Genomic DNA, 14727 nt, shown 5'->3' with positions numbered 1-14727 from the left:
ACCGTATTTTTTGGAGTATAAGTCGCATCAGACAAAACATGCGTCATGAAGAGGAAAAAAACATATATAAGTCGCACTGGACTATAAGTCGCATTTATTTAGAAATTAATTTCACAAAGTCCAAGACCAAGAACAGACATTTAATCTGGAAAGGTTATTCAGCTCCACAACAGCACACAGAACAACAGCTGAATAGTGTCCGGTGTGTTAGCGTAACACATGTATAAACTGGACACAGCGACCCCGTAGGTTTCAACGGAGAAAAGTGAAGTCCATTAGAAGCATCACTTCCTGATCGCCGGGCGAACTGCGCAGACTCACACTGAGCTTGAGGACGTAGATGAGACGTGAGCCTGTCTGACAGCTGTCAGTCTTCTAGTCGCTGTGCCGAGAGAAATCTGAATCATTCCCTTCCGAATCTCTCAGAGACGGAGAGCGTGAGCATTAGCTGTCCATGAGCTAGCAGCGGGAGCAACTTTATCTCTCTCTGTGGGCTTCTGCCTTGACTTTATCAGACTTTATGCTCCACGTCCCCCCGATTGCCTGTGAGCTTCTCCGCCGGTCTATACGGTAATTTCTCGACTGTGCGACAGAGAGTCGAGTGGTTATGACGCAATCGTTAGCCTATTTTTTACAAAAACGGCTTCCACGAGGCCATAACGTAAGATACAAGGTACTGGAGCCTTTTATACATTGTCGTGTTTCTTTAGAAATAAATAATGGACAAATGGAGTCTTTAAACGCCTCAGATGTAAAGTTATTCAGTTAGTCAAAGTGACGCCAAAATGAACAGGAGTCAATGATGCTAAACAGCAGGTTAGCCAGTTAGCCAATGGCGGCCCGCGGGGAAGCTTCGGTTTCCGGCGGATGGATTTTCCCCTTGCTTCCACAACACTGAATCCATTGAGCTCTTCCTCGGTGTCGCTTCTGAACAACTCCGCTAACTAGAGCGCCCTCTCGCGGCTGTAGACGGTAATGTTTTCTCTTGGTTCATCTCAGTCAGTATGAATTAATTTTGATATATAAGTCGCACCTGACTATAAGTCGCAGGACCAGCAAAACTATGAAAAAAAGTGTGACTTATAGTCCAGAAAATACGGTACGGATATGACGAGAGAACGGGAGAGTGATAGAGATACGCACGGGAGAGAGACGAATGTACGCAATTTCACATCCCACTAAAAAGGTCTAAAATATAAACGCTTATAATAGGCTTACATAGTGAATCAGGGTAAGACAAAAACAAAAGTGTACCTTTAAAATGACATAATTGCATAAGTGTGCACACGCTTTTATAAATCACATGTTGCCCATGTACATGTAAGGTGTAAAAAAAGGACACTGTAATTAAATGTATTTAAAATGTTAAATATATATTTGAAATAAAAGTGTGAATTCTGCAGATATTTGTTAAAATCCAACAGATTCCCAGAGGATTCACTGCTTTCCATGAGAAACATTTGAGTTGATTTAGATTTTTCTCATTAATCACTGATCATTTCCCCACAGGAAGCGAGGAATCGAGAATCCTGACTTGGTTCGATCCACAGAAGAAGTCCGATCTGAGGAGGAAGATCTGGTCCCGGATCAGGGGGATGATCCATCAGAGGTCGACGGTGAGAGTAATACACGCTGCTCAATCAAAGCTATTCCACACTTAATATTGATAAATACTAGAGATGCACCGATGATACATTTGATCTACAAATGAGCCCCGCCTCCACTCACTCACTCACTCACTCACTCAGAGATCCACTGGTTGACGATCACACGTTGATCTGATTGGTTACAAGGTAGTGTGTGACGTCAGAAACACCAGCGATTTCAAACCGTGTTTTTGAGACTGTCTTTGGTTCACTGCAGTTTTAAGCAGAAAATACTCAGCAATGCTGTCGACTTATGAACTTACACATGATTTGTCTTAAAGCGTACTAAAAACACCACATAGACACATAAACTACATTAAAAGCTGGATTTACATCACAGGGGGACTTTAAGAACAATCGGCCGATGGCGACGTGAAAATAGTTGCTTTTATCGGCAGATACATCAGTGCATCTCTATTCAATATCCACTGTGTTACTGTGCATTCTTGCTCCGTTCCCAGAGGCGATTCCCAGTAAGTGGGGACTGGTGATGGACAGACTCATGGTGTTGACGACGAAGTTCTCCGACACCTTGACCCACATCCAGAGTTTCATCTGGAGAGTCCTGGAGCTGCACATCGTCAAAATCGTGGCTTTTTTTGTCGTCTGGGTTTCACTACTGGAGGTCTGCACACGCTCTCATATTCCCACGTTGGGTTCATAACCTGCAGTTACTTACAGTCAAACCAGCGTTTACTCAGACAGCTTCAGCATTCCTCACATTAGCACAGTTTATTCGCTTTAGTTTAGAAAATGGTAATAAAATATGACAGATATTTGACAGGTTTTGTCCATCTTCTGTTAGACTGTCTCACACATGAATTATGTTGAATATCTGTCAGCTGTTAAATTTAACTACACAATTAGATAATACCAGTTTAGCTCAACCAGTGACCAAGCAATGCTTCATTGTGTTCAGTGTGTGTGTGTAAAAAGAGCATTAGCAGTTACAGACAAAACACTGAAGAAAACATGATCAGCTCAAAGTGTCTGAGTAATATTTTCTGGTAGTCTCTGTATGAAGAATATTTGTGTATAATGTCACAGTTTACTGTATTTTGCTCTCCTCACTTATATAAATGAACTATAGTGTCCTGCACACACTTGTAAACACATATCAACAAAGATACGATTAATTTGTGGTTTGTCTGCACGTATTCTCAGTGTGCTCCAGAGACACAGACGTCTGCTCCTGCTGGTTACGAGGTGATAAGTGATCAGTGTTTTCCCTCTTCACTCACAGCCGTCTGCGATGAACCTGGTGCTGGTGGTGCTGTGGAGCTTCGCCATTCCTTACGGCCGTTTCCGAGCCATGGCCTCCTGCATCTCCACCATCTGGGTGTGTGTCATCATCGTCTGCAAGATGCTGTACCAGCTCAGTGTCGTCAACCCTGCGGAGTACTCCAACAACTGCACTGTGGTGAGACACACACACACACACACACACACACACACACACACACACACACACGCACACACAACTGCACCGTGGTGAGACACACAGACGCACACACACACGCACACACACACACACACAACTGCACCGTGGTGAGACACACACACACGCGCGCACACGCGCTCGCACGCACGCACACAACTGCAATGTGGTGAGACACACGCACACACACACACACGCACACACACACTCACACACACTCACACACACACAACTGCACCGTGGTGAGACACACAGACGCACACACACACACACACACACACGCACACACAACTGCACCGTGGTGAGACACACAGACGCACACACACACACACACACACACGCACACAACTGCACCGTGGTGAGACACACACACACGCGCGCACACGCGCTCGCACGCACGCACACAACTGCAATGTGGTGAGACACACACACACACGCACACACACACTCACACACACTCACACACACACACAACTGCAACGTGGTGAGACACACACACACGCACACACGCACGCACACACTCACACACACTCACACACACACAACTGCACCGTGGTGAGGCACACGCACGCATGCACACGCACCCACACGCACGCACACACACACACAACTGCACCATGGTGAGACACACACACACACAGGCACGCACACGCACGCACACACTCACACACACACAACTGCACCGTGGTGAGACACACACAGGCACGCACGCACTCACACACAACTGCACCGTGGTGAGACACACACGCACACACACACACAACTGCACCGGGGTGAGACACGCACACGCACACACACACACACACGCACACACACACACACACGCACACACACACACAACTGCACCGGGGTGAGACACGCACACACACACACACACACAGACGCACACACACACACACACACACACACACACACGCACACACACACGCACACACACACACAACTGCACCGTGGTGAGACACACACGCACGCACGCACACACACACACGCTCGCACACACACACACGCGCACACACACACACGCACACACACACACACAACTGCACCGTGGTGAGACTGTAGACGTGTTTCAGTTCAAATTGCGAATTGAAAATACGCCCGATGGAAACACGTCAATTTCGCAAAAACTCCCATTTATTGAAATTTTTAAAACAAAAACAATATTTTTTTTCTTTTCTTTCTCAAACACGTGTGTTTTCTCACATCATGTGGGTTATCGAGGAGATGTTATTCATTTTCAGAACCCGACATATAATTTGCAGCATGTAGATGATTAAAAGGCCATATGTGTTTTATCTTGGGGTCTGAATATCATACAGACTGTAAGTGTGGACACAAACTACCCAGAATGCCCTATTATCATGACTTTTGCTCAAGCAAGCACTCACATTTTCTTCATAAAATGTACAAATCTTTTACACAGGCGCGTTTAAACACACTCAGTGTTCTCTTCCTCACACACGCATACCAAGATTAACTACAGCAACACCGTCTCATAAACTTCACACTCATTAAACAAAACCCTGAAGCGTGGATGAAGTTGATGTGTTTTTATGTGTGTTTGGAGGGAAAGAAGTGGATTGCTTCTCTCAGGTGATCTACAAAAGCTCAGGTTGGCCATCTTTCACAGATAAACTGGTGGACACAGTGTTTACTCGTTCTCTCTTGTCGTATCTGTAGCCAATGATGAATGAGACGAGTCTGGAAACCGCAGAAGTGCTGAACTCCACGCTGTACCGAGCGCCCGTGGACCCGGCCAACTGGTTCGGTGTCCGGAAAGATGCCACTGCCCTTGGATACAGCAAGGTGAGGTTCAGTTTAGTCTTGTGTGCCGTATGTCCGAGTGAAGCGCTTCAGGAACAAGAACACATGTGGGCGGGGCTTGATTTTGTGTGTGGGGAATTGATTGGATGCTTGTGGTTCGCTATTGGTTGATCTCATGTGATTGACAGGTTGCCCCGCCCTCATCATGAGGAGCTGAAGTTATTCTGATTCAATATTACCAGGAACATAAATTTAAAACTGTAACAATGAGCACGGATAAATCATGGATAAATACTGCAATGTTACACAAAGAATTGTCAATATTGATTTCATGGCCGTAAAACGATTAATCGCGATTAATCACATCCAAAATAAAAGTTTGTGCTTACATAATATATGTGTACTGTGTATAATTATTATATATATATATATATATATATATATATATATACACACACACATGCTTGTATATATTTAAGAAATATTTGCATAGATTTATATATAATTTATAACAAATTTTTCTTAAATATATACATGAACATGTGTGTATTTATATATACAAAATAATTATACACAGTACACACACATATATTATGTAAACACAAACTTTTATTTTGGATGTGATTAATCGCGATTAATCGTTTACAGCCCTGCTCTAAATGTTATATTTAAAAGAAAAAAAGTCATGTAAATTAATTATTTGGTCAAAAAGTTTACCTTAAAGGCCATTGCACACTGAGTCCGAAATTAGCATCCGAAAATTTCGCACGTAAAAAAATAAATACGACCTCACGTTATGTCAATCACGCTTGCACACTGCCTCCGAAACTTTCATCCGTCATTCTGCGTTTTTCGCATCCATAACAAGCAGTTTGAATGGTGTTTGAATGGAGCTTTGACAATTCAGAGCCACCGAATCACAAATATACGAAAAAACGCATACGAAAATTTCGGACTCAGTGTGCAATGGTCTTCAGTCTAGAAACTTCATTATTTGATCAAATGTGTGTTTTGTATTTTACACAAAATTAGTTAAAAATAATAAATGCGAAAGACGATGATGTCGCACACTACAGTTCGAGTATAGTACTATAAATAGTACTTCCTGAATACTTTATAGCTGTATGCTAATATTCATTACTAAATATATCCTATGAGTTACCAGTTTTCATTCTGATTTGGTTTGAGTTAGTCTTGACTAAAAGGGCATTTAGTTTTAGTCGACTAAAGGCCGGTTCACACCATCGGACTCGAGTTCCTAAAGCAGGATGGATTCTGATTGGCTGTCGATGTTTTATCAGCTGGAAAAAATCGTTCTGAATGTATTTCCAAAGACATTGTTTCTCTGTGCGTTATCATTATAGTTGAGACTCTGCTATTCTAAACGATTTTTATCGTTAGTTATCGTCATTGGTGTGAACGGGCCTTAAATCTTCAATAAATGTAGTCGACTAAAATCTAACAGTGAAAAATAATCACAGATATGAGCAAATAACCTAAATACGACAGAGAAATAAACAGTGCTTTAAGTTTGCCAGGCGGGTCTAACAGTCGTGTTCAGGTGATCAGCGTATCATAGTCCTTATTAAAGCTTGTAAAGCTGTGAGGGATTCTCTGTCTTGTTGTTTAAATGAACGTTATTGACTCGACAGCTGCAGGTTTAGGCTACTGTCTCTTTACACTGTGAGTTACGTTATACAAGTTCCTTGTAAAGTTGTATTCCATTTACAGAAGTATTGCTATTTTGGTCACATGTGACTCTAGGCCACAAACCCAGTCTGGAGCCGCACGGGTGTATCTGTGGCAATAGCCAACTATACATCGTATGGGTCAAAATTATCCATTTTTCTTTTATGCCAAAAATCATTATGATATTAAGATCATGTTCCATGAAGATATTTAGTAAATGTCCTACCATAAATATATAAAACATGTATTTTTGTGAGTGAATGCGGCACAATCGTGAACATAAATGCACAACTTTAAAGGAGATTTTCTCAATGTTTACATTTTTTGCTCCTCAGATTCCAGATTTACTAATAGTCATATCTCGGCCAAATATCGTCCTATCCTAACACACCACACATCAATGGAGAGATTATTTATTCAGCTTTCAGATGATGTATAAACCTCATTTTAAAAAAATTGACCCATGTGACTGGTTTTGTGGCCACATATTGTGTATTAGTTGTCCAGCATGTGTGGTCACACTATCTCTGTGTTGTGTGTTGTCACATTAGCTCTGTGTTGTGTGTTGTCACATTAGCTCTGTGTTGTGTGTGGTCACACTATCTCTGTGTTGTGTGTGGTCAGGATCATCTGCTGGTCCTGATGCTGCTGGTGTTTGAGGCGACTGTGTACCGGCACCAGGTTCATCACTACAGACAGCAGCAGCGCTCGCCTCCTGCGATCCCCGTCATCTTCCCTCAGGCCACGCGCGACACGCTGGACCGGAGTCTCCTGCACTGCGCCAGATACCTGCTCAACTACAGCTTCTACAAGTTTGGCCTCGAAGTACGAGCTCCTCTGACACTGAACGCCGCGTGTTACACGCCACGTGCAGTTACTGGAGTAATAACTATACATTGTGGATAATTACATGCAACTCACTCTAAGCCTCACCTTATGCCTGGGTCAGATTACACGATGTATTTGTCTGTTATGATGGTCACTGTGTCAGATTACGCCATTTTGACTCGTAAAATCTTGTCATGTCGTGGACAACAAACATGTCAGACTACACACTGCTTTCTCATCGCGTGCTGTCTCACACACACATTCACTCGCACACATACACACACACACACACACACACACACACACACACACACACACACACACACACAGAAACGCACACATGCTCACTTACACAATCACACATACACACGCGCACACAGACACACACCCACTCACTCTCGCTCACTCACACACAAACGCACACACACACACTCACTCTTGCTCACTCACTAGCGCACACACACTCTCTCGCGCTCACTCACACACAAACGCACACATGCTCACACACACGTGCACACACACACTCTCGCGCTCACTCACTCACACACACATGCACACGCACGCGCACACACACACACACACACTCACTCTCGCTCACTCACTAGCGCACACACACACTCTCGCGCTCACTCACACACACACACACACTAACTCTCGCTACTCACTAGCGCACACACACACTCTCGCGCTCACTCACTCACACACACACACTCACTCTCGCTCACTCACTAGCGCACACACACACTCTCGTGCTCACTCACACACACACACACTCACTCTCGCTCACTCACTAGCGCACACACACACTCTCGCGCTCACTCACTCACACACACATGCACACGCACGCACACACACACACACACACACACACACTTACTCACTCTCGCTCACTCACTAGCGCACACACACACTCTCGCGCTCACTCACACACACACACACTCACTCTCGCTCACTCACTAGCGCACACACACACTCTCGCGCTCACTCACACACACACACTCACTCTCGCTCACTCACTAGCGCACACACACACTCTCGCGCTCACTCACACACACACACACACACTCACTCTCGCTCACTCACTAGTGCACACACACACTCTCGCACTCACTCACACACAAACGCACACACACTCACTCTCGCTCACTCACTAGCGCACACACACACTCTCGCGCTCACTCACACACACACACTCACTCTCGCTCACTCACTAGCGCACACACACACTCTCGCGCTCACTCACACACACACACACTCACTCTCGCTCACTCACTAGCGCACACACACACTCTCGCGCTCACTCACACACACACACACACTCACTCTCGCTCACTCACTAGTGCACACACACACTCTCGCACTCACTCACACACAAACGCACACACACTCACTCTCGCTCACTCACTGGCGCACACACACTCTCGCTCACTCACTGGCGCAAACACACACTCGCGCTCACTCACTCACATACACACACACACACACACAAACGCACACATGCTCACTCACTCACGCACACACATACAGACACAAACGCGCGCGCACACACAAGCGCACACACAAACACACACTCACTCTCGCTCACTCACTAGCGCACACACACACTCGCACTCACTCACTCACTCACTCACACACACACACACACACACGCTAACTCACACACACTCACTCGCACACAATCGTGTAATCTAAACCAGGCTTTATAGTATTAATTACTATCAATCAGTGCTTGTATGTATAATTATATTACACTGTAACAAGGACACGATAAAAGGGTTCAACTATATTCTACAGTGTCCTCGTTACACACGTTACATTGAGTTACTGTAGTAATAACTATACATTTTGCCATCAAACCATTCCTCAATATGAGTTGCTATCAGTGCACAGTTGATTAACTCGATGACGATCTGCTGTAGATCTGCTTCCTCATGACGGTGAACGTCATCGGCCAGCGGATGAACTTCCTGGTTATCCTCCACGGCTGCTGGCTGGTGGCGATCGTGGTGCGGCGGCGCAGAGCGGCGATCGCCCGGATCTGGTCCAAGTACTGCCTGTTCCTGGTGGTGTTCATGATATACCAGTACGTTCTGTGCGTGGGCATCCCTCCTGCGCTCTGCATCGGTGAGTGTTGAACATATCAATATCACCATAGCACTTTCAACAGCAATCCTTTTTGTCCAACTTTAAAGTTATATATGGGTTGTTTTATATTGATTAAAATCAGTACTAGAGCTGCACGATTCTGAATAAATTGAGAATCACATTTTTTGGTTTAAAATAGGGATCAGGATTTTCCCATGATTCTGAATAGACAATTAAACAAAATAACATATAATTTACTAGAGGTTCTGACAAAATGTTAATTGCTGCCGTTCTATTTAAAAATATTTAATTATAATGCTTTTTTTTTATTCAGGTTGAGTGAATGATTCAAAGACTCGCTCATAAATACATAATTCGTCTCATTACTGGATGAGTCCGTGTTTTTGAACGAATCTCTTGAATGAATGATTCAATGAGAAATGAACAGTCACTTGTCGCCACCTACTGGTGTAACGATGTAATTGATACCATCTTTATTTGAAGAGTCAAGTTTCTTTCAAAATGGTGATTAACTATTTTATTTTTTTATTTTTTTATCGCTACCGTGGACATCAGTGTTTATATCTGAACTATATTCTTTTATCACAGTACCGTATATACACGAATATAAGACGACCCCCCCATTTTCCAGACTTATTTTTAGGACAAAAACCTCGTCTTATATTCGGGTATATACGGTTCTTCTGTGATAATTTGAATTATTGTAACAGAAATAATGAGACTGTGTGGTTGAAGAGACTGATTGTAAAGCCGTTTCAAATCTATAGATTACAAATACTCTCTTTGGGTCAACACAGATCTGAATGGTCGCTGTGATCGTACTTGTCAGGTTTAATAGACTAGGAATTAGGAATTGCAGGCTGAGAGATCAGGGAGTGACTGTTGCTGCTTTGAAACTATGTGTATTTTGATGAAGTAAATTTGACTTGACTTAAAACCATCGAAAATACACCAGCTTAACCAGTGCAAATCATCTCAGTTGTCAGGTAAAAGCCAGTTTGGGCTAGTTTAAGCTAATGCCATGCTGAAGTGTGTGTACAGTGAGCAACAATCACCACAGAGTAATGACAGGAACACACACCCTGAGTTTTCTCATAAGTGACATGACTCTGGTAACCTGAGCTTCCTCACATGGCTCTAGATTACCCGTGGAGATGGAGAACCTCGGTGACCATCCACTCAGCGCTGGTTAAATGGATCTACTTACCCGACTTCTACACCATTCCCAACTCCAGGAACCTCATATGTAAGCGACACCTTCATCTGAACACCCAACATATAATTACTCACCAGTTATACAACCTACAGTGGCCCACAAAAGTATCCAGACACTTAAGCCTAGGGATGCGATATATATATATCGGTATCGGCCGATATCTGTTCATTTGTAATGTTGTCGTTATCAGCCGGATAAGAAAATTTGGCCGATATATTAAAGCCGATAAATAATGTATTATTTCCTTCAGCTGAGACGCTTCAGATGTGCACTGTTCAACATGATGGATTGAATTGCTTGAAATATGTTCGGAATCACTTCAAAAAAGGAAAATACAGTAAAGTGCAACATGTGCAGTCATATCGGCTACATAATATCATAATGAGAACATTATAATTGTGTGTTTGGGACGTGGGTTTTAATAGTAATACTTTTGTTTTTGTTATCAGGCTCTCAAAAATGACATACAAAATTTGGATTTAGATTTATCTGCCAATATATCGGTTATCGGCTTTCAAATACATCGGTATCGGCCAAAATGTTCCTATCCTTACTAAAGCTACTTTAATAAATGAAAGATCACATTAGATTCTGAAATACCGAACCAAGTTCTGCAAACAAATGATTCTAGACTTTTTCTAAGAACAATTACTTTTTAATCAACCGATATCAAGGCCATTTTTTGTGCACGTACAGAAGTCAGTTCTCCTCAAGTTCACTACATTAAAACAATTCTTTTTTTTAAATCTAATGCAGTGACTTGAATTTATTTTTAAGTGAGGCTTAAAGGTAGGGCAGGTAAGAATTGTCTAAAGAACTTTTTTTCTAATTGGCTTAAACTGTCTTTATATATCAATACATAATTAAAATGTAAGTACTTTGAAAAAGAGAGTATAAAAATTGAGTGACTATAGTGTATTTAATCTTCAAAAAACACAGCTCATTAATTCCTACCGGGACGAAACAAGTGATTGGCTTGCGCGACTGTCACTCTCCGTCGCCATGACTACCGCCGCTATTACTGGCTCTGCCGGCGTGCGCGCAGTCGCGCTCCCGTTTTTAGGTGGGAGTGAATGGAATTAATGAGCTGTGTTTATTGAAGATTAAATACACTAGAGTCACTCAGTTTTTTATACTCTCTATTTCAGAGTACTTGCATTTTAATTATGTATTGGTATATAAAGACAGTTTAAACTAATTTGAATAAAAGTTTTTTTTAGACAATTCTGACCTACCCTACCTTTAGGAGTTAAAATACTTTTAGACGCCTCTATCCACCGTATTTTTAATAATAGCAGGCCATTGAATACGCAAAGCTTCTGGTGTCAGCTACTTGCAAATATTTTAGCAAAAACTGTTAAAAGTTGGTATTTGTTATAGTTCTTATCATAATCATAATCTCACTGGTTTGTAGTGCAAATAATGTCACTATAGTTTGTGGCTACACTTATATTCTTCTAGTTGTTTACCAGAACGTGAATCTCACAAATGCACCAGAAATCATTGAAAGAAAAGCTGGATATAGTGAAATCTGAGCCCCTCCGAAATGATGTGTGTGTTGCAGCGGACTTCGTTCTGCTGATGTGTGCGTCCCAGCAGTGGACGGTGTTCGAGAATGAGAGAAAGGAAGAGTGGATGGTCATGGGAGGAGAGAACAAAGACAACCCGGATCCCATGGAGGAAATGCCCTTCAACCCGGCCCCAAACTTCATCAACTGCAGGTACAGCAGTGCTAATGAGTGAGACACAACCGCTTTACTAGTGACACGGCGGATTGCTTTCATGAGCAGCAGTGAGCGCATTATGAGACCGTTCTATAGATAATGAAATGAAACTATTACAAATATATTGTTCAAATAGATCTGTTTTAATTCATTTCTTGCATTAAAATTAGGGCTGTTGATCCAATGCATTCATTTGGTGTGATTCATTATGAGGGAAAAAACACATTAAAATGAACACTTTTAACACCGCTGGCTAGTCATCTTACATTGCATGCAGTTTAGTTACGAAACACGATGCAGGGCAACAAATGCCACTTAAATGCAAGATATGATGGCATAAAATGTCCCTGTATGGGGTTTCGTCTTTTATTTTGTGTCATATGATATAGTTTAGCAATCTTACACGAGCAAGAGTGCTATTTTTCCCAAATATCAGCACGATTGCAAATGTGATATTGATTTATAGAACAGTTCAATAAATCATATGTTAATTGCTTTACAGTTTAGAAACAATATTGTCTGTTTTTGCAAAATTTTGTTTTAAACGAAGCCACAGTAGAACTAAATAAATTAATAAATAATTAAGTAAAATACAGTACATGTACTTTCAATGGTGTGTGTGTGTGTGTGTGTGTGTGTGTGTGTGTGTGTGTGTGTGTGTGTGTGTGTGTGTGTGTGTGTGTGTGTGTATGTAAATTGGTGCTTCACTGGTTGGTCGACTCTTCCCTCTTTTTGTGGCAGTAATTGATGTATTTGCTGTAAGGCTGGGGCGGTATGAATTTTCTTACCGTGGTTGAAAAGCAAGAAATTCCCGCGGTATAGCGTTACACCTTTTCCAACATGTCTTAATTACAAAAATTAAATTCCAAATGTATGTTTATAATGCTATTTTTGATTTTGACCACTTTATTAAGTTTTGTTTGGTAGAAAGCCTTTCTTTTAAATTGTATCTTAATTTGAATCACTGTTTCATCAACCAATTGCCTGGAATGAATAAATAAGAAGCAAATATAGCAGACATATAATGAGGACGTGGAGGCGCCGGTGCGATCTCTTGCGTTGGACGTGAGCTGGAGCGCGTCTCATAAATGAACCAAAACTCAGCGGATAGGCCACTCGCCTCACAGACACGAGACATCAAGAGGAAGCTTGGAATGTCTACTTTTAAACAAAAGTAAAAACGAGAAAGAAACCGACTACTCTGCATATGTAATCCGTATGAAATGTGCATTTCGTAGAGAAGTCTTTACTCTGTTTTATCCTACAATAAATCTTTAAAAAGCTTTCTTTCTTTTTGCAAAAAAAATTAAGTGCAGTATGCATTAATTAGTAGGCTAAATAGCAGCGTGTTGAAATTATGTGCCGAATTGCGTTTTTTATTATGATAAAATTGTACAGTAGCCTAGTCAGGGAAGGTCAGGTTTGCCGATGTGCGTTTTTATTTAGGCTATTTATTTATTTTTGTCCCTGTGCGCCGATTGGAATTCTGTGGATGAAATAATTGCATCTCTAATACGAATAGAATGTTATTATGTGTCGGATTCGCTCCATCTTTTGATGATACGTTTTGTTTAGAACACCTTGAATCCATGTAAGACACAACGTCATTAGACATAATCCCTGTCATTAGAATCAGTGAATCCCTGTCATTAGACACAACGTGCACACATGTGCGGGCAATGTTTTTGTGTGTGTTTTTTGCGGTGATGACGGTGACGATGACGGTCAACTTTTCTAAGGTGTGAACCTCTAGTTTGTAGGAACTCTAGCTGTAGTTTGCTCTCTCTCTGCAGGTCGTATCTGGACATGGCGAAGGTGCTGGTGTTCCGGTACATGTTCTGGTTCGTGCTGACGGTGGTATTTGTGACCGGAGCGACTCGGATCAGTGTGTTCGGGTTGGGTTATCTCACCGCCTGCTTCTTCTTCCTCCTCTACGGCACACAGCTCCTGATCAAACCGTCGCGCACACGGCTGGTCATGTGGGACTGTCTCATCATGTACAATGTGGCCGTGATCATCTCTAAAAACATCCTATCTGTGAGTGAGCAGCATGACACTTCGCATATCACTAACAGCGATACCAGTGCCGGCTCATGACAAAATCCGCATGATCTTTTATTTCATTTTCAACAGTTTGTGAACATAAATGCACAACTTTAAAGGAGATTTTCTCAATGTTTACATTTATTTGCATCGGTGTCAGAGCCAAGAATAAACAGACCGAGTGACAGAACCCTGACAACCACACAGACATATAAACAACATTAAAAGCTGGATTTTCCCCACAGGGGGGACTTTAAAGGTTTATGTGTAATA

At 42.3% G+C, this 14727-nt stretch overlaps 1 protein-coding gene across 1 annotated transcript in view; it reads left to right on the top strand.

Moving 5' to 3' along the window:
* The window catches only part of piezo1 (piezo type mechanosensitive ion channel component 1 (Er blood group)), a 140989-nt gene that overhangs the window by 83433 nt on the left and 42829 nt on the right, over window positions 1–14727 (top strand). Inside the window, exons 17-25 of the mRNA XM_079589536.1 lie at window positions 1510–1616; window positions 2108–2271; window positions 2890–3066; window positions 4765–4890; window positions 7162–7362; window positions 9285–9489; window positions 10613–10717; window positions 12252–12408; window positions 14205–14448. Coding sequence (XP_079445662.1) covers window positions 1510–1616; window positions 2108–2271; window positions 2890–3066; window positions 4765–4890; window positions 7162–7362; window positions 9285–9489; window positions 10613–10717; window positions 12252–12408; window positions 14205–14448 — 1486 coding nt within the window. The remainder of the gene's footprint in view (window positions 1–1509; window positions 1617–2107; window positions 2272–2889; window positions 3067–4764; window positions 4891–7161; window positions 7363–9284; window positions 9490–10612; window positions 10718–12251; window positions 12409–14204; window positions 14449–14727) is intronic.

This window comes from Phoxinus phoxinus (genome assembly GCF_949152265.1).
Source record: "Phoxinus phoxinus genome assembly, chromosome: 2".
NCBI classification, from domain to species: Eukaryota; Metazoa; Chordata; class Actinopteri; order Cypriniformes; family Leuciscidae; genus Phoxinus; species Phoxinus phoxinus.
This window is presented reverse-complemented; position numbering and strand designations above follow the sequence as displayed.